Raw genomic sequence first — 24,834 nt, 5'->3', positions numbered from 1 at the left:
AAGAGGCAGTTAGGATTCCAACACTTTCTCAGCTGGGAGCTTAAAGCCCAGTGTTCTGCCACCATGTTTACTCAGCCCTTTTGTTGTCCTGTCGTCTCTGGACAGCCGAATAGCACACAGGACTTCTCCTGTCATTGTAAGAAGGAGTCTGGGTTTGTGTAGTGTGGCTTCTGATGCATATGAAACCCCAAACATCAAACTCACTGATCGTGATCATGGAGGACGGAGTAGAACTGTCCCATGGGCTGGCCACGGCTGGCATCTCCACCAAAGCAGACTCCCACATATTTCTCCCCAGGTGGGTTCAAAACACCCACCATTCCATTACCAGCCAAGTGCTTTAACCAGGGATCCTTGAAAAGACCCCCAAACCCACTGCCATCGACTCGCTTTGAATTCCTAGCCACCCGGTAGGGACCCTCTAGGGCAGACTAGAACTGTCCCATAGGGGTCCCAAGGCTGAAACCTTTGTGGGAGTAGACAGTGGGAGGTGAAAGCCCACAATGACTTGCCATTTCTTTCAAACACTGACAAGACCTCAGTCCTGCCTGGTCACTCCAGCACTGCCTTTTCCTGCTGACGATACGAAGTCGCTGGCCACAGTCCTCTGTCCCTCAAGGCGGCCTGTCCAACCTCAGTGTCCACAGGTACAAATGTCCATCTTCCACTTGCTCGTCTTCCTGAATATAGACAAGGGTAAGTCAGAAAGTGGTACTCCAAAATCATAGAAAGAGTTATTAAACAAAAATATCAAAATGTGGAGAAGCTATTGTTTCTCCACATAACCTCCACCCAGCTCTGTGCACCTCTGTTTCCACCTCTCCAACCCTCCACCAAGGCATTCTTCGCTCTTTGATCTACACCATGTCAAATGGGAGTTTTGGCATATTGGAAAAATGCAGATTGTATTCCTTTTCAGTGTTCTTTGGGTTTGGGGAACAAAATGAAGTCTGAAGAGACACAATCAGGGCTGTAGGATGGATGGGGTGAGGTTTCCCTCAGAAATTCTTGTGCAACAGTCCTTGCTGTTTTTAAAGAATAAGCAAATGCATTGTTGTGATGGAAAAAAAAAAAAATTCTCAGCACAACTTTCATGGCCTTTTCCTCATCAATATAGTTTTCAATTTTCTTAAAACTCCATCATAAACCCCCATGATCATCCTGTGTTCCTTCTGAAAATCCATCAAGATTCCTTTGGAATTCCCCTAAACAGACACCATAACCTTCTGAGCTGACCTCTCCTGTGAGTTTCACTAGCTCAGCAGAAACAAACACCAAGTCCCTGTTTTGATTGGACTTGGTGAGGTCCCGGGTCAAAGAAAAGACAGAGACCTTCAATGAGATGAATTGACACCGTGGCTACAAAAATGGGCTCAAACATACTTGTGAGAGTGGCGTAGAACTGAGTGGTTTCTTTCTGTTGTGCGGTGGGGTCACTGTGCGTCGGTACAGACTCGATGGTACCTAACAGGAAGTAAAAAAATGATTGCTGCAAAATCACAGAGACCTTTTATTAAACAAAACATCATCGTATAAAGCTACTGATTCTTGATCTGCCCTTCATCCACATCTAGGTCTATACATTTCTAAAGGTGGTTCCTTCTCACTAATCCTCCCCAAAGAATGCTACACTCTGATTTACCCCACATCAAAAAACAGCAGTTTTGGTATGGACTCAAATTCCTTGAGTTTGAGGAATAAAAACAAGCCGGAAAGGGCAAGATAAGGATTCTAGGGTGGATGGGTTAAGATTTCTCAAAAAACAATTCTCGCCGGACATCCCTTGCTGCCCTCGGAGAATGAACTGGTGCACTGTGAAAGAGAAAATTACTCGTAACTCTCCCAGCCTTTTCCTCACCAATATAGTCTTCAGTTTTCTTAAAATGTCATCAAAATAAGCCCCTGTGATCATCCTCTGTCCTTTGAGAAAGTCTGTCAAGATGACCCCTGTAGAATCCCCCCAATCACCAGAACCTTCTGAGCTGACCTCTCTGCCTTGAATGTAACTGGTCCAGCTGACCCCCTGGGAAGCCGCTGTTTTGATTGGTCCTTGTTCTGAAGGCGTCCTGAAGAGACAAAGACAAGTGCATCTCACTGAGAGAACTTGTCTGCGGCCATCCACTGACCGCAGAGAGATGTTTAAACACGTTGTTTGGAACCAAGCTGTGAATGTATGAGCCAGAACCCTGGTACCAATACTTGTTGACTTATACAGTGATGGTGTACCACTGTGTCGGTCCCCACTCGTAGCGACCCTGTATAGGGTTTCCAATGCTGTAAATCTTTATTGGAGCAGAAAGCCTCATCTTTCTTCCATGGAGTGACTGGTAGTTTCGAACTGCTGACCTTGTGGTTAGCAGCCCAGCTCATAATCCACTATGTTACCGGGACTCCTTTATACATACATACACAAGGGGGCTTTAAAAAGTTGGTGGGAAAATTCCATTGTCTTTTAATTCAATTTTTCTACAAACTTTGTGGGAAATATATATAAAATCACAACGAATCAGTTGCTGTCATGCAGACTGACCTTTGGCCCCTGTGTGTCAGACTAGGATGATGCTCCATAGGGTTATCAGTTGCTGATTTTTCTGAAGGAGTTCTCTAGACCATTCATCCAAGGCACCGGGCAACCTTTTGGTTGCAACATGCCGGCCGACTGGCAAGTCGGTTCTGACTCATCGTGACCCTGTCTAGGTTTATCCAAGGCTGTAAATCTTTACGGGGGTAGAAAGCCTCACCTTTCTTCCATGGAGAAGCTGGCGGATTCGAACTGCTCACCTTGTGGTTAGCAGCCCCACTCATAACCCACTATGCCACTAGGCAACTCTCGGGTGCATATCAATAGGAGACAATTCAAAAGGCAGGAAGGGTTATGGGGGCTGTGTGGATGGGAAATGTTCTGCCCAGCAGGGGCGGGGTGGGGGGTGCTGCCCCCTGGATGGAAGGTGTAGGTGGGACTAGAGGACACATATACATTGACTGGCAGCGTTTAGCGGGGGAGGTGAGAAGGGGAAGCAAGGAGCCTCAGACAGCAGCTCAGGTGTGTGTGGAGGTGTGTCGGACAGGCTAATTACCTGGGACGGTCCCCACCTTCTCAACCCAAACGGACTCCCACCCCCACTCATGGATGCTCAGTGTTCTTCAACAGACCTTTGGGCCAGACAGAAGGGGTATCCACACAGACCCATATTCTTGCCGTCCCCTTCCTTAGGAAATTGGTTTCTACCTGGTAGAAGCTATAGCGCCATCTTGTGGAAACAAATGCTTTTGGATTTCACAAGCCGTGTGGTTCTGAAACCTGTTAAAACACTGGGTCTTGGGAGGTGTTTCTGGCTTTGACATCCACGAGTCTCAGAAGGTCTCCTGCACATCCTATGTCTGGGTTGGCAGTTAGCCCTAGGTAGTGGCAGTTTTCTATTTTAAGAATAACCATGTACACTGAGGACCCAGTATTCTGTGTCCAGCCTTACTCATTTCTTTCAGATTGTGTCTTCTGGATAGGTTTGAACCAAGTCTCAGGGGGAGTCCTGTCCTGATGAATTTAGCTCAGTGACTGTGACTCCCACCTCCGTCCCTGGAAATGAAGACAAGTAAAGGAAGACGCATCGCTGTTTCTTCTGACCAGGGTAGTCCCCTGCTTTGTAAGTGACTGAGTTCATTGTCCCAGGACTCAGGAACCAGAATGTCACCATCTTCCAGCCGCGAACACAGTATGCTGGGAGCCCAAGAAGGATCCATCGCTGCTGGAACTTGAACGTTGCTTCCCATGGAGCCAGGAAAAAATCATTCCATTAAGGAATCATAAATCAATTGAATCGTTGAGTTGCAAATGTTCCCCTTGTTAGGTGCTATTAAGTTTGTAGGACAGAAAGCACTGCCCGGTCCTGGAATGTCCTTACCATCATCACTGTGTTTGGCTCCATTGTTGTAACCGCTGTGTTAATCCAATCCATCTCGTTGAGGCCTTCCTCCTTTTTGCTGACCCTCTGCTTGATGTCCCTTCTCCAAGAACTGGTCCCTCCTAGTGACATGTCTGCGGTACATGAGACCAAGTCTTAGCCTCCCTTCTAAGATGTATTCTGGTTGTACTTCTTCCAAGAGGCACTTGTTCATTCTTCCAATATTCTTCTCTAACACCCTAGTTCAAAGGCATCAATAAGACCTTTAAATTAGAGTTCTCCAAAGACTCTTGAAATCAATTAGCTCAGTGGACTAATTTCAACACATGAACATCTGTCTCCATGAACCTCAGGCCAGAAGAACAAAGTGATGTTCTACTACCACAACCAACTGCTCTGGATAGAATGGTAGATGATGTGGAACCAAACTCAAAACTATGAAAAAACCCCAAGCTTACTGGTCAAAAAGAGACTGTGCCCCTCAGTCGCCCTGCAGGCTGAACTGCGCTCCCCCTTGTGGCTCAGGTTTCAGCCAAGCAGTACATTGGTCTCCAGGGGAGACAACAGCATGGAATGGTCTACCTACCATTCACTAACAAAAGGACAGGATTTACCTAAGGGCAAAGTTCAGAAGGGTTGGGAAGGAGGGTGGAATGGAAACAAGAAAATCCGGAAGGAAGTGCGATAGCTGGTTACTGGAGGGGATTGCAGACATTGAAACAAAATGAAGTATATGATTTGAGGAAGGTAAAACTGATGATCTGCTCTGTAAACCCTCACTCAATTCAGAGTAAAAAGTAAGAAAAAGAAAGACATTTGAGTGGAGGGGAAAGTGTCGGTCTCCTCGCCCATTTCTGAACCCTGGCTTGGCTTGGTCAGCCTGGAATATGGAACTGATCTCCTTCAGAGGGTCAGGACTCCAATCAGTTTCTCCCCAGGCCTGTCTAGGGTCTTGGCATGAATTTTGCAGAATTATTTTCTTTATCGGCCTTAACTTTTTCAAAAATCGTATTTTGAACACGTCACGTACTGACATGTTGACAAATGACGCAGAGTGTACATTTTCCCTCTGGTTCATGTTGGCCACCTCCTGGCTCTCTCCCCTGGAGGCAGTAACATTACCATTTCCAAACCCATGTTGTACCCAAAGGAAACAGAATGCATTCAGGGTAGCTCACTACACAAAATAAGTGTGCAAGTTTCGGTTTTTCACTTAAAAGTATGGGTTAAAGGCTGTTCCATATCAGCACGCCAAGCCTTGTATAGTTTTCAGCGGCACCATATTGTACGGGATCAGTGACTGTGATTTATTAACCCAGTGTCCTGTGGAGACTGCTTCCAATATTTGGGCATTTTTAACAGTACTGCAATAAATAACCTTGACAGTGAAGCCTCCATATTCCTGGAAATGGGGTTCCTCGGACACACGGTACATGTATTTGTCATTGCGGGAACACTGGCCAATCCCCCTGCATAGCGGTCCTGCCAGACCCCAGCAGTGCTGACCCCCCAGTGTGTCCCTCACACTGTGTGCTTTCAACTTTTATCTCTGCCACTTGGATCGCTGTGGGTGTTAGGTGCCCATAGTTGAGTCAGTTCTGACTCCCAGAGACCCTGTGCATAATAGAACAAAACACTGCCCTGTCCTCCACCACCCTCACGATCATTCCTGTGTTTAAGCCCATTGTTGCAGCCACAGCATCAATCCACCTCATTGGGGGTCTTCCTCGTTTTCCGTGACCCTCCCCTTTACCAAGCATGATGTCTTTTTCCGAGGACTGGTCCCTCCTGATAACTTGTTCAAAGTATGTGAGATGAAGTCTCCCCATCCTAAATTCCTGGAGAGGGTAGGGAGCAAGGGAGGCTGAAGAACCCCTGACAATTTCACCCCCTCTTATCAGAAACTTCCCCTAACACCTGCACCCTTACAGCCAGCCCTGAACACGTGCAGCTGATCCTAAGTATCTCTGAGGTTGTGAAATGAGAGAATGTCTTGCGGAAGAAATTCCAGGCATCCTCTGGCAGACAAGGGAGGGTCACTGCAAGCCTCTGGGAGCCTGTAAAGGCATGTTGGGTAGGAGATGTTGGTTCCAAAAAAGGACAAGTTGTCTTGAGGTCATCCTACTCTCAGCAACATTGCTGCAGCCACAGACCACACCCACCACACACCACAAACCAAACCACACCCACCACACACATTCACTTTGGACCTTCATACCCAAAGGCGGAGGACGGACGAATACCCAGGCAGAGAATGCTGGGTGTCCTCTGCACCCAGAGGGGACAGCTCCTCAGCCTCTGTCCTCCGCAGCCTTACTGTTGGCTCAGGGGTTTTGTTCGGACGTCCTATCTTTGTCTTGTCCCTGCTCTCTTCTCAAAGCTGAGCTGTAGTGGGTATTAACAAGTACACACTTCACTCCCTCTTGCTCTTTTACACTGGTGGTGCCGTGGTTAAGCGCTTGGCTGCTAACTTGGCTGGTGGTTCTAACCCACCCCTGGGAGAAAGATCTAGGGATCTGCTTGTGTGAAGATTACAGCGCAGACAACCTTATAGGTCACAATGAGTAGGATTTGATTCAGTGGCACCCCACAACCGCTCTTCTCTATGAACTCAGGGGAATAATACACAGAGCAACTAAGACAGGAGGAAAGGAAGGTCAGAGGGCAGAACTGACCCACTGCGATTCTGTGGGTTTAAGAATAAGTCATTGTTTGTTGTTCCCAGTTTTCAAACTGCTGTCACACATATACATCAGCTGTTTGGAAGCTCAGAGCATCCCCCTGGATTAAGACGAGTGGAGCCTTTACCAACAGCATCTGCTGGACCCTCAGGGAGCGGTTTCAGCATAGCGCTGGGATTACTGCACTGAAGCGGGGTCTGGGAGTGGGTTTGGATTGAGAAAAACCAATTGTCTGTACCAAGGAGGGTGCAGGCGGAGATTTATGGAGAAGGGAGATGTCTGTTGGTTCCACCTCCAGGTCCAAACCCTGCCCCAGACCTTTATGATTGTCCTGAGGCCCTCTGGTCTTGTATCAGATACTGGTGGATGCTTACCGAGCTATGTCCTCTTCTCGTTCCACATTGAAACAACCAGCTGCGGACCCCACGTGACCCATGTGCGTCAGAGTAGAGCTGGCCTCCATAGGGTTTCCAATGGCTGGGTTCTGGAAGTAGACTTTCTTCTTTGGTATCTCTGGTAGACTCGAACCTCCAACCTTTAGGTTGTACCTTTCACTGTTTGCACCACCCAGGGATTCCCTTGGTACACGTAAGAGACACAGTTCCCAGACATCCTTGCAGCTTGCATGGCCATGTGACCAGGTTCTAGCCAATGGGATGTGAGCTGGAGAGGTGACTCTGCCTTAGGTTAGGTACAGTCAGTCTCCAAGTTGTTTCTCCTGCCAACCAACACCCAGGACACGCTGGGCCGAGTCTCCACGTCCTGCCATGTCAGGCCCCTGAGACCTGGCTCACTGCACTCAGCTTAGATTTGTGGACATACAGCTCACCAGTCTGTGTGTCCTTGGGTCTGTGCCTTCTGCATCTGGGAGTGCTGTGTTCTAGGTCTTACGGATGAGTTTGTTCTTGTTCCTCATGAGGGTGAGTCAAAAAGTATTGCTATAAAAACCATAGTAATCTTGATTAACTAAAAACATCGAGATGTGAAGCTCTTGCTGTCTGGCATGTCCTCCATCTTGGTCCCTACACTTCTGAAAGTGGCGACCCCCTCTCTGAGTTCGCTCTGAAGAGTTCCTCAGTTGACATCACGTCAAGACGACAGCCTTGGCTTCCTTGAGGGACTCACATCCTGTTCCTTTTCAGTGTTCTCTGAGGGATGGGAACCAAAAGAAGTCTGAAGGGGTCAAAGTGAAGCTATAGTGCGTATGGGCTGGGGTTCCTCACTGCACAGTCCTTGCTGTCCTTGAAGAATGACCAGGCAAACTTGTGAAGAAGAATTCCTCAGCGGAACTGTCCTGGGCTTTTCCTCATGCTGCCGTTTTCAGTTTTCTTAAAACCCTGCCCTCATAATCACCAATGAACATGCTGTGTCCATCTAGAAAATCTAAAAATCTATCAAGATGATCCCTTTGAAATTCCCCAAATGGCTGCTGTAACTTTCTGAGTCTACCTCACTGCCTTGAGTTGAACTGGCTCAGCTGATTTACTTGGAAGCCACTGTTTTGATTGGATCTTTTTAAGACACCCTAGTAAGACTTTTGGAGTCCTGGTGTGGCGCTATGCATTAATGCGCCAGACTTCAAAACCATTTGAACTGAAAGGTTGGCAGTTCAAGCTCACCAGATGCTCCTCAGAAACCCTATACAGGGTCACTGTGGGTTAGAACCGTCTCGTTGGCACTCAACAACAACAAATGAGACTTTCTGTTCCTGTAAAGACTTATAGCCTCAGAAACCCTATACACGGTCGCTGTGAGTCGGAAACGACCAGATGACATACAACACCCGCAATGACACTAAGCTGCGCTGAAGACAGATGAAAAACTAGACTCCAGCAATTGACAGAATCCAAACTGCAATCTTTCAACAAACTGAATCAGCACTGGGGTGGGTCCACTCATCTACACCAAGAAATTTGGAAGAAGCTACCTGACTAATTAGCCATTCTAAAGAGAGGTGACCCAACGGAATGCAGAAATCATTGAACAATAGCATTAATGTCTTATGTAAGTAAAATTTTGTTGAAGATAATTCAAAAATGTCTGTATCAGCACATCAAAAGAAACTCAAGCTGGATTCAGAAGAGGCCATGAGACCAGGGTTATCCGTGCTGACGTCAGCTGGATCTTAACTGAAAGAAGAGAATGCCAGAAAGATGTTTGTTTGTGCTTTCAACTGTGTGAATCATGATAAACTCTGAATAACACTGTGAAGAACAGGTATTCCAGAACACTTAATTGTGCTCATGAGACAATTATTCAAACAGGACAAGGGGTTACTGGATGGTTTAGAATCAAGAGGAAAGCTGCGTGTCATCATACTTATTCCGTCTGTGTGCTGAGCAAACAATCCGAGAAGCTGGATTGTATAAAGAAGAATGTGGCATCAGGAGTGGAGGAAGACTCATTAACAACCTGCAGTGTGAAGATGATGCAAATGTGTTTGCTGAAAGCAAAGAGGCACTTAAAATATTTACTGATGAAGATCAAAGACCACAGCCTTCATGGATTGCACCTCACTGTAAAGAAAAAAAGAAAAAAAATCCTCACCAGAAGATCAATAAATAACATCGTGTTAAATTGGAACAAAGTTGAAGTAGTCAAAGACTTCATTTTGCTTACATCCAGTATCAATGCTCATGGAATCAGAAGTCAAGAAATCAATGTATTCCATTAGGCAAATCTACAGCACCAAACCTCTTCAAAGTGTTCAAGAGCAAAGATGTCAGTCTGAGGACTAAGGTGTATCTGACCCAAGCCATGGCATTTTCAATAGCCTCATACACATGTGAAAGTTGGACAACGAAAAAAGAAGGCCGTAGAATTGATGCATTTGAGTTAGGGTGCTGGAGAAGAATATTAAAAGTACCACAGACTGCCGGAAGAACAAACAAATCTGTTTTGGAGGTCCAGCCAGAATGCTTTTTAGAAGCCAGGATGCGAGACTTTGTCTCTCATACTTCAGACGTGTTCTCAGGAGGGACCAGTCTCAGATAAGGACATCGTGCTTAGTAAAGTGGAGGGTCAGCGAAAAAGAGGAAGAACTCCAACACGAAGCATTGGCACAATGCAATGGGCTCAAGTGTAACCACAATTGTGAGGAAGACGCAGGACTGGGCAGTGTTTTGTTCTGTTATGCATTGGGTCACTATGAGTCGGAACGGACTCAACAGAACAATGAGAGTAAGACACGTGTATCACTGAGAGAACTTGTCCACAGTTATCTACTGATCACAGAGACATGTTTAAACACCGTTTGTCTGGAATAAACCCAGGCATATATGAACTGGAACAATCCTTTGCACCAGACTGCAAAGCCATTTGAACTGCAAGGTCGGCGGTTCAAGCCCACCAGCTGCTTCTTGGAAACCCTATACAGGGTCGCTATGGGTCAGAATCGACTCAACGGCACTTCACAACAACAACAACAACAACAACAGTATATTGAAAGATGAGCCTTTCTACCTTGTAAACTCGATGTAGAGTCACTGAGAGCCTGAAGTGACTCGGGAGTGCACAACCACCAACCATGACCATACACTGAAAACTATGTTAGCTAAAATTTTCTCTCTTTATAATATAGATTTTCAAGAGATCTAGTCTTATTTCCTCAGAAGAAGATCTGAATATCTAAGCAGTGAAGGCAGCAGAGCTTTGTGGTCTTAGGTGAGAAACCGGAATGTACCACATTCTAGCTGTGTGACCCCAGGAAAGTTTGCTACCCTCTCTGTGCCTCCATTTCCTCGTTTGTGAAATGAATATCATTGTGTTCACCTCATAGAACTGCTCTGAAGGTTGAACAAGGTAATGATGCACGTCTCTCAGCACCATATTTGTAGGTAAATTGTCAATAAATGCTAGCTGTTAAAAATCATTATTTAGAATGTGGACAACACAGAACAAACTTATAGATTCCATTTTTCATTCTAAGTCTTAGGACTTTTCCTAACGATACAGCCCGGTGCCATTGAGTTGGTTGCAACTCGCAGCGACCCTACAGGAGAGTGTAGGCCTGCCCCGTTAGGGTCCTGAGTCTAAACCTGTGGGAGCGGACGGTCTCGCCTTTCTCCCACTTTCCAGCGGCAGTTACTCTTTTATTGAACGGTCTCCAATTAGATCAATAAAAACCCTTCACAGCCCGGGCATTCCACCTTGTGCTTCAGCCAGTGTAATTCATCTCCGATTTCCCAGAGCACCAAAATGTTCAACTCAGTCATTAGTTTAAAGGTTTGTCTGAGTCTTGCTAGGTTTGTTGTTGATTGCCGTGGATTAGGTACTTACTCATAGCGCCCCTGTATAGGATTTTATTTGTGGGAGCAGAAAGTCTCATCTTCCTCCCACAGAGTGACTGGTGAGCTTGAACTGCTGACCTTGTGGTTTGCAGTCCAGTGTTTGTCTTCTGAAGTTACCACACTCCCTTGCCAGGTTTAAAGCTCAAGATACTCAATTGTCTTCAGAAAAGGCGGTTTCATTTTCTTTCCATGGAATTTATTCTCCCTTTCTTGGAAAGGTGAAAATCTCGATTCCAATGAAATACAAGGAAATGGACAGAGAAGCACAGAGTTATAGAACAAGAAGGAATGTGAACAAGATTGTCCAGTACAACTTTTCCTTCTGTGGATGAGGAAAGTGAAGCCCAGAGGGGTTAAGCAACTACTCAGAGGTCACACAGTGGAGTCAGATGAGCACCCAGACCAAATTGTTCTGTCTCAAGAATGCTCCTTTTTGGATATTGAAACTGGAGGAATCCCTGAGGCTATTATTCTGAGATACTCTTTATTTTCCAAGTCTTGAAGTGAAACTATCCCCTCCAGTCACCTCTTAGCTAAGTTGCTAAGTAAAGGATGTCACCCTGCAGTGCAGAGCTCCTTCACAAGTCATCTGGATGAGACCAAAGGTCAGCAGCCACCACACAGCACAGACGGGGAGTGGGGAGTCTGACAATGAGAAAGCAAGTGATGAACGTTTCCACACAGCGTCACTACCGGAACCAGAACATTATGTGTAGAAATTGTTGAGCGGGAGTGGATATTTCTGTGTATAGTTTTACCAAAAGTACAAGATATTAAAAAAGAGACACAGGTTAAAAGAGGCAGATCAAATGGAGACAATACTATTCAAAGTTTGACAAGAAGCAAACCAAATGGGATGCCTGAAGTCCTGCTTAACCATGGTCTAACTCCCCTCTCATCTTTTTTTCTTTTCTTTTTAAAATGCCTCCCATGAACTTTGTTCTTTTTTAAACTTTTTATTGTGAATTGAATGCTTTACAAATCCAGCATACACTTTGTCTCCTCTCCCTGATTGCAGTCCATCGGTGTAACACCGGGGATCCCTTCCACCCTCTCCCCCACCACCCTTCTGAACATTGTTCTTAGGCAAATGCTGTCCTTTTGATCTTGAATGGTTGACCATTCCATTGTCCCCACTATCTACCTATCTACTGCTTGGCTGAAAATTGGGCCACGAGGATGAGTAACATCCCAGACCTGAAAGGTGGCCGAGGGCCAACATCTCGGATGTCTCCAGTCTCTTTCTGACCAGTATGCCCAGCCTTTTTATAATTTTGAGTTTTGTCCCCCCACTCTATCCAGGGTCTTCTAATAGGATCTCTTTGGGAGCAGTTGGTAGTCGTGTCCGTACACCATCTAGGTCTTCCTGTCTCAGCGTTGTAGAGACTGATGATCATGTGGTCCGTGAATCTACTGGACGAATTGATTCCAAGTGCCTTCAGTTTCCATCACTCATCTTTCCTCCGCACATGGAGAGACCACCCATAGCTGCACCTCAGATGGCTGCTTGTGAGCTTTTAAGGTCCCAGTTGCTACTCAGCCAAGTAGGACACAGAACATTGTCTCTGGAGACTGCTATGTCAGTTGACCATGGTGACCCTGTGGCTGTGGTCCTCAGCCCCAGGCCCAGCAATTGTTGCCTCTCTCTTCTCATTGTTTGTCTACTCCCAACCACACTTAACAAGGACTTAACAAGGAAAGGCCACCCTCAGAGCCACAGCCAGCACAGCCTACAGCCAAAGATGCTACGGGTGCCAATTCCAGATGGGAAGGGACGGGCTGCCCATAAAACCTATCCTTATCTTTTTCAGAGCCTCTGCTGATAACTGTCCCCACCTTCTTGCAGAGCTCAGAAGGGCAACCCTAAAATACCACATAGCTTCCCACAGGCACCAGCACCCACCCGCCCATCTACAATCATAGTGCCAACGGAAGAAAGTCATCCTGCTTTGAAACATTTATTTAAACAAATGTAGGTATTTGCTTTCCCGATCTGAAGTCCAATGGTCATGTGTAAATTTAATTCTTCTCGCCTCCTTGTTTCCGCCTCCTTCATGATATCTGTTTATTGTTTAGTGGTTATGATGATGGGATTGGTAATGTGGTTGTCTATGTTTCTAGACACTTATTAGCTGTGAAACATCAGGTGAATCACTTCATCTCTCTGTGCCGCTGAGTTTTCATCTAGAAAATAGATGAATCATACATAGTCCCTCTCTCTGCAATGAGGATTGAAAGAGGCAACACTTACAAGACGTTGTGTGGTGCACACATGAGTTTATGAGCAGTCTGTGAGAAGCTGGGGGTGTCTTTATTTGGGCTTTCTGGTTTTTGGGAAGCAGACCTCTCGAGTCTTCAGCAGTACACCCTCTTGTGTCTGTGTCCCCACAGATGTCTGAAGCTCCTTTGTGACTTTGCCCACAGGAGTCACCCTCTAGAAGAAGTTGTTGTTTAGTGCTGTCAAGTTGGTTGTGTAGGGCGAGGAGCCTTCCGTAAATAATCTGTTGTTCTCCTGGTCTCATCATGATGCACGCTAAATGAACATTCACCAAACAGCCGACTTTGAAGTAAGCTGCTTACCATTGAATTGGTTCTGACTGGATTCACACAGAGACTCTAGTATGTGCTCATTTTTAACCCTTTTTGGATGTCTCCCCTGTCACCAATTATACTTTCTCTTGCAAACAATTCTTATCATTGTTGTTAACATGCCTCTGAGTTAATCCCCACTCCTGATGACACTACAGGATGGTAGAACTGGACCCCATAACTTTGCTGAGGTAGATCTCTCTCCATGCCTCCCTTCTGAAGCACTTTTGGGTGGAGTCAAACCTCGAACCATTCGGTTAGCAGACAGGAACAGTCACTGTTTGACCACCTGGGGGAGCCACCGTATCCAAGATTTGGTTAAAGTACTCCATGGAGCCCCTGTAAGCAGCATAGTGGTTACACGTAGGGCTGTTGCTAAGTGCAAGGTCAGCAGTTCAAATCCACCAGTGGCTCTGTGGGAGAAAGATGAGGCTTTCTGCTGCTCTAAAGATGTACAGGCTTGGGGACCCTGTACAGGGTCGCTATGAGTCGGAACCAACTCAATGAAATGCCCCCCAGCACCACTATACTTCACTGTGTGGGCTGCCTAAGAAGGGAAGACTTGTCCGGCTATGACTTTGTCACTTGCTTAATTGTTGCTTCTATAAAATGGATTGGTCATGGTGGTGGACCGGTTATGATGATAAAGTAGGGGACTTCTGTGCATTGCCTGGCACCCTAGGGTGTATTTAGCAAGTTTACTGATATCTATGTGTGGGCTTTCTATCCAAGCCCGATATCTGAGGGTTGGGTTCCGGTGTTCATCATATGAACAGCATGTGTTCATTCGGAAAGAATCACAGATGTTCTTCAGGAGATGGTAAGAGGACCCAAGCAGGGCATTGTAGCCCCAGGGGGATAGAAAGTGGTTCCTCGGGCAAGGAGGGAGCATGGTGTGGGGTTCCCTCTCCCACTGCTGGGACTACTGAGATTGTCAGACAAAGCACAGGATTCCTCAGCAAGGACCCTTGGTACATTTACTGAGCCCTGGTGGCATGATGGTTAAGCACTTGGCTGCTAGCTGAAAGGTTGTCAGTTTGAACCCACTAGCCACTTAGAGAGAGAAAGATGTGGCAGCCGGCGTTCGTAAGGATGCCAGCCTTGGTGACTCTGTGGGGGTAGTTCTGTGCTGTTCTGTAGGGTCACTATGAGTTGGAATCAACTCAACAGCACTGGGTGTATATATATATACACACACAGTCTTAGGAGCCTGGTGGCACAGTGATTAAGCACATGGCTGAAAAGGTCAGTGGTTTGAACCCCAGCCCCTCAGCGGGAGGAAGATGTAGTGAGCCCCTTCATAAAGATGACCACCTTGGGAACCCAAGAGTTCTACCCTGCCTTGTGGGCTCATCATGGGTTGGAATTGACTCAATGGCACACAACAACAATAACAAAGTAACAGTTGGGGGTGCAGACACCCCAAAAGGGGATGGAAATGAACACTTTTGTTGGTGAGTACTGTAATTGTATCCAATTAAGGACATTTCTCCTAAGGTGTAACCAAACCAAACCAAACAAAAAGTTAAATAATGACAATGGAAGGCTTTCCCAAATGTTGAGCTATTGAACAATGGAAAAACCACTTCTGTTTTCTCTCTCTTCCGCCCTCAGATTTTATTTCAATCCTATATACAGTAAAAGCATCCCAGTGGAGCCAACTGGATTAAATTTGCCAAAGAACTGGGAGAAGGGCAAAGAAAGACATATGTAAAAATAATAACTGTATTCCAGCTCCCAACGTAACTGTCAGACATTGTCTGAAACATTAAGCATGTATTTTATATGGACCTACAAGTTTGCGCAGTTCGGACGTTGCCAGCTTGTTTGATGACTAATGAATCACCCGGCATCTCTATGGTTTCAGAGTAAATATCCAAGACCAAAGTCATTTCTTTATACATGAACAAACTTGTCTATACTCACTGAGGCCTCCATTTCAAAAAGTAACATTTAAGATCTGATAAACTGACAAAGTTTTCTAGAAGGGAGCGGGGTGTGAGTCATTGTAGCATTCTGAAAGCCAGAGCTATTTTCAAATCCTCAGTTCCACTGAAGTACTGGATGTGTGAGTGGTTGACGTCCATGTTGTTGTTGTTGTTGTGTGCTGTGGAGTGGGTTCCGACTCATAGCGACCCTGCACAGGGTTTCTGAGGCTGCAAATCTTTATGGGAGCAGAAAGCCTCATTTTTCTCCCGTGGAACAGCTGGTAGTTTCGAACTGCTGACCCTGAGCTTCGAAGCCCGATTCGTAACCACTACGCTACCAGAGCGCCTTTGTCGTCCAAGTAGGAAGCAGTATTTTACTTGTAACAGGGATTCTCACTAGACCCTCCCTTCTTCTCTTGAACACTGAGACCCTGAGTTGCCATTGCTGTAACTCACCATATCTTGGCTGCATGCACCTGCCTTTCCTTCCCTGCCCCCCTTTTCTCATATTCGCTCCCTATCCCCCATTGTCCTTATCTCTCCTCTGGAATTCCCACCTTCAAAAATCTCTTTCCTGCCTGTCCCATATGTACTGCCCTAGCATCCCAGAGACTTGTCAGTCGTTCCAATGTCTGGATTGTTCCCATTGGGTGTCTGCATTTAGGTTGACCATCTAGTAAGCAACTTTGGAAAATGTGAGGTCATAATGCATTGTTGCTCTGAAGCGCCGTCAAGTCCCATACTGACCCCGCCTAGGGTTTTCAAGGTTTCAACCTGGTGAGCTTGAGAACCGCCAACCTTGTGGTTCAAACTGACTTGCAGTCCAGCGCATTAGCCCACAGTGCTGCTTCTGCTAACCCACTTGCCCGGGAAGCGGGGATGACCTCTGCTGGCACCTTGGTGGCCCACCAGTGCGTTCTAATTGTGCTTCTGAATCAAGTTAATCAGAAATCGTGCTTGAGATATGCCCTGAGATTGAAGATAACTTCTTGACCTTCTCACTGACAAAAGGCCACGATAGTGCCTGGTTCCTGTGGGTGTTCCCTGAGCATTTATTGACTGTACAAGGACCTTCAAAAAGCTCGTGGAAACATTCCGTGATCTCAAATTCATATCCTTCCACCAACGGTTGGAAGCCCCTGGTATAAAGGAGCTTTGATTCAATCTAAGAAAGAAACCGTGCCTGTAGAGCCAGCCTCAGGTGAAGGCAATTAAAGAGGCCAGTGACCCCTACAGGGGACACTTGTAATTACCTGCTGAGTGACCATGAGTCTGTGTCTTCCACCTCTCTCAGCCTCAGTTTCCTCCTTTGTAACAGGCAAATTGTGATGTTTATTTCATGAGGTGGCTGCGAGGACTAGTTGAGTACAAGGAATGTGTGTGTGTGTGTGTGTGTCTGTGCTGTGCATTAAACATATCCCTGATGCATAGGGAATGTTCGAATACCATCACCCCAGTCTGCACGGTGTGGACGGCCGCCTTTGAGCACTGGGTCTCTGGACCCGTAACGTCTCCCCGCATTGGCTTCTATCCGCTGAAAGCAGATAGCAAAGTCTTAATTCTCACAGCACAGCCAACTAGGTGCTTCTGTGGAAAATGTGCTGTAGCAGGGTTAATGCGGCCAGCATGGCTCCTGAACTGCGGGTGCCGCCTGCTGTCAGTAAAGAGGTCTCAGCAGTGACAAGTTTAGAAACCTCTGAAGAGATGGTCCTTCACCCACACTCTCTCACACACACCACAAACACACATACTCCCACAGATACACACTTACACATGCTGCCCACATACACCACACAGAGACACACACATAATCACACACACACACCACTAACACACATACTCCCACAGATACACACTTACACACGCTTTCCATACACATACACCACACAGACACACACACACACCATGCACACTGACAACAATACACACATATACTGACACACATTTGCCCATATACACCACACTGAGACACACACAATCACACACACACAAAGCACACTGACACACAACACACAATACACACACACACATATACTGACTCACACAGACACCACCCACATACACCAGACATACTATACACCTATAATGATGCACACCCTCACTCACACACTCACACAGATACACACAGCATCCACATACACCACACACAGTCACACATACACTCCCCTCACACACTGTACACACATAGTGATACAACACTACACACAGATGCCACACATAGACACATATCACATATACATTCACACACACTAACTACATACATACATACATAGACTCACACCACACGTGCAGAGTCATTCACATACATATCATACAAGGGAACCACAAGAAGGGCATGAAAAACGCTATACATACTTACTTCATTTGTGAATAACACGTAAGCCCAACGAATTGAGCTTCGGCCTTCCCTCAGACCTTCCCCACAGCAGAACAGCAACCAGCATGTGTGTCTAGAGGAGGAAAATTCCTTCCACTTCTTCAGTGAAGAGGGCATGTCACAGAGTGACAGTCCACACCAGGCCAGATGCTCCCGCTTGTGGAGAGCAGTTCATCGCGTATCGAAGCGGGAACCTGGGCAGAGCTCATGTTTGGAAGCACCTGGGGACTAGGACGGGATCCTGCCTTCTCTGGAAGCCTCGGTGGGATCCGGCGTGCCCACTGCTTCTCCTGATGAGACGTGCGTCAACATTGTCAGCAGAGGAGGCTTTGTTCACTGATGAGCTCATCCTGGTTCCTTGGCAGCCTCCAGTGGACAGAGGGGGTGAGTGTCTGCGGGACACACAGTCAGTGAGCTGGGCGTCTGCAGAGCTTACCCCAGGGCAACGTCACCCACCACAGTTCCTGAACTCTGGGCTTCAGGGGCATCATGACTCTCAGTGTGGCTTGTCTCCAAGTCCCAATGGTTCAGGACATCTGCTGGGGAGAAGATGTTGTGGACATGGAACATGCTCCCTACCCCCTTGGATGCCCAGCTTCCCAGTGTGACCACGGTCCCTGGGGATACTGCAGAGAGGGGGAGAGAGTGAGAGTGAGTTAGACCCCATGGTTCCCAAACTAGCTGACTCTGAGGGCTGGAGCTGCTCAGTGGAGCGTCAGTGAGCAAGGGCATGGAGCAGGGTCCAGAGAGGGCTGAGGGGTCCCCACAGGACTCATTAGGACCTGCCTGGAGGGATGGGGCTCTAGGGCTCCGACCACCAATGCATGTATGGTTGTAAATGTTCCTCATCTCTGCTTGGGTGGGAAAGGTGCTGGTGTAGAGTCTGCGCTCTCAGGGGAGGGGAGGAAGCCCCCTTCCAAGGTACCTTTGTCTAGTTTGTAAGTAGCAAATGGAAAACCTGCTCCAACAATTGGTGCAGAGAATACATTTCTATAATCAATACCTGAGGAACATTGGTTGTACAGAGACATTGGATGCAAGTTTGGAAAACTAGAACTAAGATAACAGTAATAAAGTATAACACCTGAGAAGGTCACATAAATGTTTAAAAATTGTTATTAAGTGCCACTGAGTTGGTACTGACTCATAGTGAACGTATGCATAACAGAACAGAACACTGCCCAGTCCTGGGCCCACCTCACAATCTTTGCTACACCTGAGCCCATCGCTTCCACCACTTTGCCAGTCCATCTTGCAGGGGGTCTTCCTCTTTTTCTCTGACCCTCCACTTTACCAAACATGATATCCTTCTTCAGCGACAGGTCCCTCCTGATAATATGTCCTAAGTGTGAGAGATGAAGTCTATTCATCCTGACCTCCAAGAAGCACTCTGGCTGTATTTTGTCCAATACAGATCTGTTGGTTCTTTTGGCAGCGCATGGTACTTTCAACATTCTCCTCCAACACCATAACTCAAAAGCATCAATTCTTCTACGGTCTTCCTTATTCACTGTCCAGCTTTCACATGCATATGAGGTTATTGAAAATACCATGACTTGGGTCAGGTGCACCTTAGGCCTGAAACTGACGTCTTTATTCTTGAACACTTTAAACAAGGTCTTGTGCAATATGTCATTTGATTTCTTGACTGCTGCTTCCATGAGTGTTGATGGCTGATCTGAGCAAAATGAAGTCTTAGACAACTTCAATCTTTTCTCCATTGATATGGATGTTACATGATCCAGTGGAGGCTTGTTGTTTTCTTGACATTGAGATGCAATCCATACCGAAGGCGGTGCTCTTTGATCTTCATCAGTAAGTGTTTTAAGTCCTCTTCAGTTTCAACAAGCAAGGTTGTATCATCTGCATATTGCAGATTGTTAGTGAGTCCTCCTCCAATCCTGATGCCACATTTTTCTTCAGGTAATCCAGCTTCTCGGATTATTTCTCAGCATACAAGTTGAGTAAGTATGGTGAAAGAATACAACCCTGTCACACACTTTTCATAATTTTAAACCATTCAGTGTTCCCATGTTCTGTTTGAACAACTGCCTCTTGGTCTATGTACAGGTTCTTCATGAGCACAATTAAGTGTTCAGGAATAATCATACTTCACAGTGTTGTCCAATGTTAGGAAGACTGTGTAAGAACATAAACAATCTAGAACTATAAGGATCACCATTGGAAAAATAGGGACACTTTTAGGGGTTCTGATAGATGGCGTAAATGCGCTGTCAAACATAACAAAACACACAAGCAGCAGAAGACAAAATGGACAACTGGGACCTTAAGAAAGTACACACTTGTGTGCATCAAAAGACTTCACCGAAAGAGTGAAAAGAGAACACACAGACTGGGTAAATGATTTTTGGCATTGATGGATCAGACAAGAGACTCCTCTCTAAAATTTATAGACCAAGAAGACAAATAATTCAATTGAATAAATGGGCAGAGGACATGAACAGACACTTTACCAAAGTAGCCATGTAGACAGCCAACAAACATGAAGAAATGCCCATGATCATTGGCCATTAGGAAAATGCAAATTGAAACAAGAATGCAATATCATCTCACCCCAGCATTAATAGTGAAACATAAAAAAACAGAAGACAAGAAAAGCCGGCAAGGGTATAAAGAGTCTGGGACCCTCCTGCACTGTTGGTGGAACTGTAAAATGGTGCCATCACCCTGGAAAGTGGCATGGCGCTTTCTCAAAAAGTTGGAAATAGAATTACTGTGTGGCCCAGCAGTTTCCTCTGCTTGTTACATGTCCTCAAGAAATTAGAGCGACAGCATGGGTAGATAATGGATAACCGTGTTCATGGCAGCATTATTCATAAGAGTAAAATCCATGGAGACAGCCTAAATGCCCATCACCAGAAGAATGGTTAAACACACTTTGTTACACTCATACAATGGAATACTATACAACGTTGAAAAATCGTGATGAATCTGCAAAATACCTCTTAACATGGATGAAGCCGGAGGAGATGACGCTGAGTGAAATTGGTCAATTACAAAAGGACAAATATGGTATGACGTCACTGTTTATAAAAAGTCAAGAAAAGGTTTTCTTGCCGTACTAAACCTTTTGTGGTGGTTACAGGGGTGGGAGGGAAGGGAGAATTATTCACTGGCTAGAGGGTAGATGTGCTAACTTGGTGAGAGGAATGGCAGTTAAGAACTAAAGGAGGAAAAAGAGCAAAGTGTAGTAATACTACTACTGTATGTACACAGTGTGTGTGTTTACGTGTCTGAAGGTAGTTATTTCTTAGGAGGGAAACTGGGGAACCACAGAATAAAGTAAACAAATGACAAAAACAGGAAACTGCCTGCAGGGTGGAGGTGGGGGGCAGAAAGGAGACCCCTGTGGGCAGAGACATTACACAAGCACACGCTCACACTCACGGTTCCCACCCCAGCCTCCCCACATGGCTTCTGTGCATTCAAACGCTTTAGAGGTCCCCACGACAAGCTGGACTCTGAACCAGACACTCAGTCATCCTGAGAACATTTCATCTCTCACTCCAGATATGGGTAAGCAGGAGATGACACAGAGCCTGACCCTGAGCCTTGGGAGCTCCAAACTGAAGCCAGAACTGTTGCATGGCAACCAAGTTGTGTCCTGAGGGGCACGGGGGTGGGGGTGGGGTATGGAGGCCTCGGACTGTGCTTTAAGAAGAACTTTCTGGCCAAGGCAGGTCCCAGAGGAGTGGCTGGACCCCTCTGAGCAGCCTCAGAAGGCCCATGGGGGACCCTCAGAGGGTCTGCTGTCCTCAGCTGTGAAGGCCAGCTGAAGCCACAGTCATGGAGCGGCTTTGGCTGGGAATCTGGTGAGAGTTGGCAGCAGGGGTCACAGCTGATCTCCACTTTGGGGGCCGGAGTACAGAGACTCTCCAGTGGGGCTTCTTTGGCCAGTTCAATGCTGGCCCACAAATGACATTTTAAAAAGATAAGTATCAGTGATTTGACATACAAAACATGGAGTTCTGGTTTCTTTGGGATAATGTGAAGATTCACAATCCTACAAAACATCCACCCGCTGCAGGTGAATAGCAGCTATCGCTTTCTTAAAAAAAAAAAAATGAAGATCATAAATCACAATATTTGTAATTCAGAATTATCTACATTTTGCTAATTTAAACCATAAAAAACTTTTATTTTGACAGTGTGTATTATACAAGCACAATACAACGATGCATAAATAACACCAAGACCGCAGCATAAAGACAACATAGTGAGTATTCATTGAAATGAATGTGCCGACATTCCTGCTAGCACCGGACATGTGATATACCCGTGCCTTAATTACTTACTAGAGCAAAGTACTACTAGAACATTCCTGGTGTGGCCCTGTAGCTATAGGCCCAGCACTGGACTGTGAATCATAAGGTTGGCCATTCAAACCTACCAGCTGCTCCCTGGAAACCCTATACAGGGTTACTATGAGTCAGAACTGACTCAATGGCACTTAACAATAATAACAGAGCAAAGTAATGCTAGAATTTGATTGTAGAGTTCATTTGAAAGTGTCACAGATAAAAGTCAACATTTAATGGATATTCACCTCCTAAGTTTTCTTGAGACATAGTGTGTAAAACAGCAGCCAGTAAATATGGGAGAAACCCTCAAGACCTGACTGATTGTATCTTCAGAAATGCAATCGCTGAAGAATCTATTCAATTGTTTTTCTTGAGTGAATATCAGGCAGAAGAGCAGCAGTTTCCCTGGAATCTTAAAGGCAGTGAATGAAAGAGACAGGTTTCGTAAGGGCTCATTTTAAGTTTAGAATGGTGTGGCATTCACCGTCAAGAAGAGCACACTTTAGGTTTGGAAAGGAACTCACCCTTGTACCCCCAATTTTCAGTCAAACAGTAGATAGCTTTGTAGGGGGAGGCCCAACAACATGAATGAAGTATGCTCACTATAGAAAGGTCAGTCATTCAAAATCAAAATGGCAACATTTTCCTAAGGACTATGTTGGGAAGGGGGAAGGTGGGTGGAATGGAAACAGGAAGCAGAGGAAGGAAGTAGGATGTCTGTGGTTGCAGGGAGGGGAGTGTAATCATTGAGATGAAACAAAGTGTGTGATTAGTTGAATGTAAAGCTGATGATCCTGTCTGTAAACCTTCACTCAATTCGCATTATCAAACAAACAAACAAACAAAATGAGCATTTCAAGAGCTATCCTGAAACTGAATACTGTCTTTTATAGGATAATATTTATATGCCTACATGGGGTCCTGGTGTGGCGCTGAATTCTGGACTGCAGAATCAGTTTGAACTGCAAGGTCAATGGATCAAGCTCACCACCTTCTAATTGGAAACCCCATACAAGGTTGATATGGGTCAGAACTGACTCAACGGCACACTTAACAACAACAACAAACATGGAACACCAGTTAGTGCAACTATTATTCAACGTTATGCATCAATCACTAAAGCCAACTTCTTCAGTCTGAGTTTCATACCTTGCAACCAAGAAACATTGATCATTACTGGTGATTGGAATATACAAGTTGGAAACAAAGGGGAAGGATTGATAGTTGGAAAATATGGCCTTGTTGATAGAAATGATGCTGGAGATCGCATGATGGAATTTTGTAAGACCAATTACATCTTATTGAAAATACCCTTTTTTCAACACCATAAATTGTGATTCCAGAAGGAATACACAGGAATCAAATTGACTACATCTATGGGAGGAGCTGATGGAGATGCTCAATATCATCAACCAAAACTAGGCCATGGGCAGACTTTGGGATACACCACCAATCACTTATATGCAAGTTCAGGTTGAAGGTGAAGAAAATTAAAACAAGTCCATGAGAGCCCGAATACGACCTTCAGTATATCTCACCTAAATTTAGGGACCATCTCCAGAACAGACTTGACAAATGGAACACTAATGACCAAAGACCAGAGGGATTGTAGGATCACCTCAAGAACATCATCCATGAAGAAAGCAAAAGGCCATTATAAAGACAGAAAAGAAAGCAAAGACCCAAGTGGATTTCAGAAGAGACCCTGAAACTTGCTCTTGAATATAGAGAAGCTAAAGCAACAAGAAGAAATGGTGAATTAAAGGAGATGAACAGAATATTTCAAAGGGCAGCTGAGAAGACAAACTAAAGTATTATAAAGAAATGTGCAAAGACCTGAATTAGAAAACCAAAAAGGAAGAAAGTGAGGAAGCAGAAAAAAACTGAAGGAAAAATTCGAGACTTGGGTGGCAATATTGAAAGATTCTATGGGCAAACACTTAACAATATTTTTGATGCAAGGAGCATCAAAAGATGATGGAAGAAATAGACAAAGTCACTGTACCAAAAAGAACTGATAGACAATGAGCTGTTTCATGAAGTATCATGTGATCAAACACTGAAGGTATTGAAAGAAGAATTTCAAGCTGCACTGAAGGCATCAGCAAAAAATAATGTTCCAGAGGGAAGGACTCTTGATATCAAGGATCATGCTTCCTTCCTCAGTAAAATGGGTTGACAGGCATGGGCAAGTTAAGACACTGGCTATCAAAAACGGGGGTGGGGTGGGGTGTGAGGCAGGCTATAAGGGCATGAAGTGGTTTGCTTACACGTTTTCATGAATGTGCTTAGTTTTAGAATGAGGGAAGGTAGAAGCCTCACTGAATAGTTTTCTTCTTTTCCAGATGGGTCTGGTGAAAGAGGATGGGGGGGAGGGATGGGATTTTGTGATTCAATTGTGTGTAATTGTTATCAGGACTAATTGTGATTGTCACAACTGTAAATATAGAAGGTCTGTAACTAAAAGGGGGGAGTAGTTAATCTTACATTTCAGGAACAGACTACCCTAGGAGCAGTACGAGGGAACAGCATGGGTGGAGTGTTGGAGCGTGGGATCCTAACCAAAAATGCAGATAGTGGCAGAGGTGATGGCATAGAGAGACAGAGCACCTGAGGACTCTAGGCCGATGGGCTGAGAAAGGCTGTGTGCCTGTGGGCAGGAGGCTGGCTTGCAAAGTGTGCCCTTTGGATGTTTAAACAAATATGTATTTTCTGTTTTGTATGTGTACATAAAAAAAAAAAAAAA

General features: G+C 45.5%; 1 protein-coding gene across 1 annotated transcript in view; it reads right to left on the bottom strand.

Moving 5' to 3' along the window:
- ARHGEF5 (Rho guanine nucleotide exchange factor (GEF) 5) overlaps positions 1-18,797 on the bottom strand; it is a 47,777-nt gene extending 28,980 nt beyond the window's left edge. The window contains exons 1-2 of the mRNA XM_006861286.1: positions 18,770-18,797; positions 18,203-18,392 (exon numbers count right to left, since the gene is read on the bottom strand). Of these exons, the coding sequence (XP_006861348.1) occupies positions 18,203-18,392; positions 18,770-18,797 (218 nt within the window). The remainder of the gene's footprint in view (positions 1-18,202; positions 18,393-18,769) is intronic.
- Between the last annotated feature and the right edge of the window lie 6,037 nt (positions 18,798-24,834).

Source organism: Chrysochloris asiatica, unplaced genomic scaffold (assembly GCF_000296735.1).
Source record: "Chrysochloris asiatica unplaced genomic scaffold, ChrAsi1.0 scaffold00041, whole genome shotgun sequence".
Taxonomy (NCBI): Eukaryota; Metazoa; Chordata; class Mammalia; order Afrosoricida; family Chrysochloridae; genus Chrysochloris; species Chrysochloris asiatica.
The sequence above is the reverse complement of the archived record's forward strand: the minus strand, read 5'-3'. Positions and strand labels throughout refer to the sequence as shown.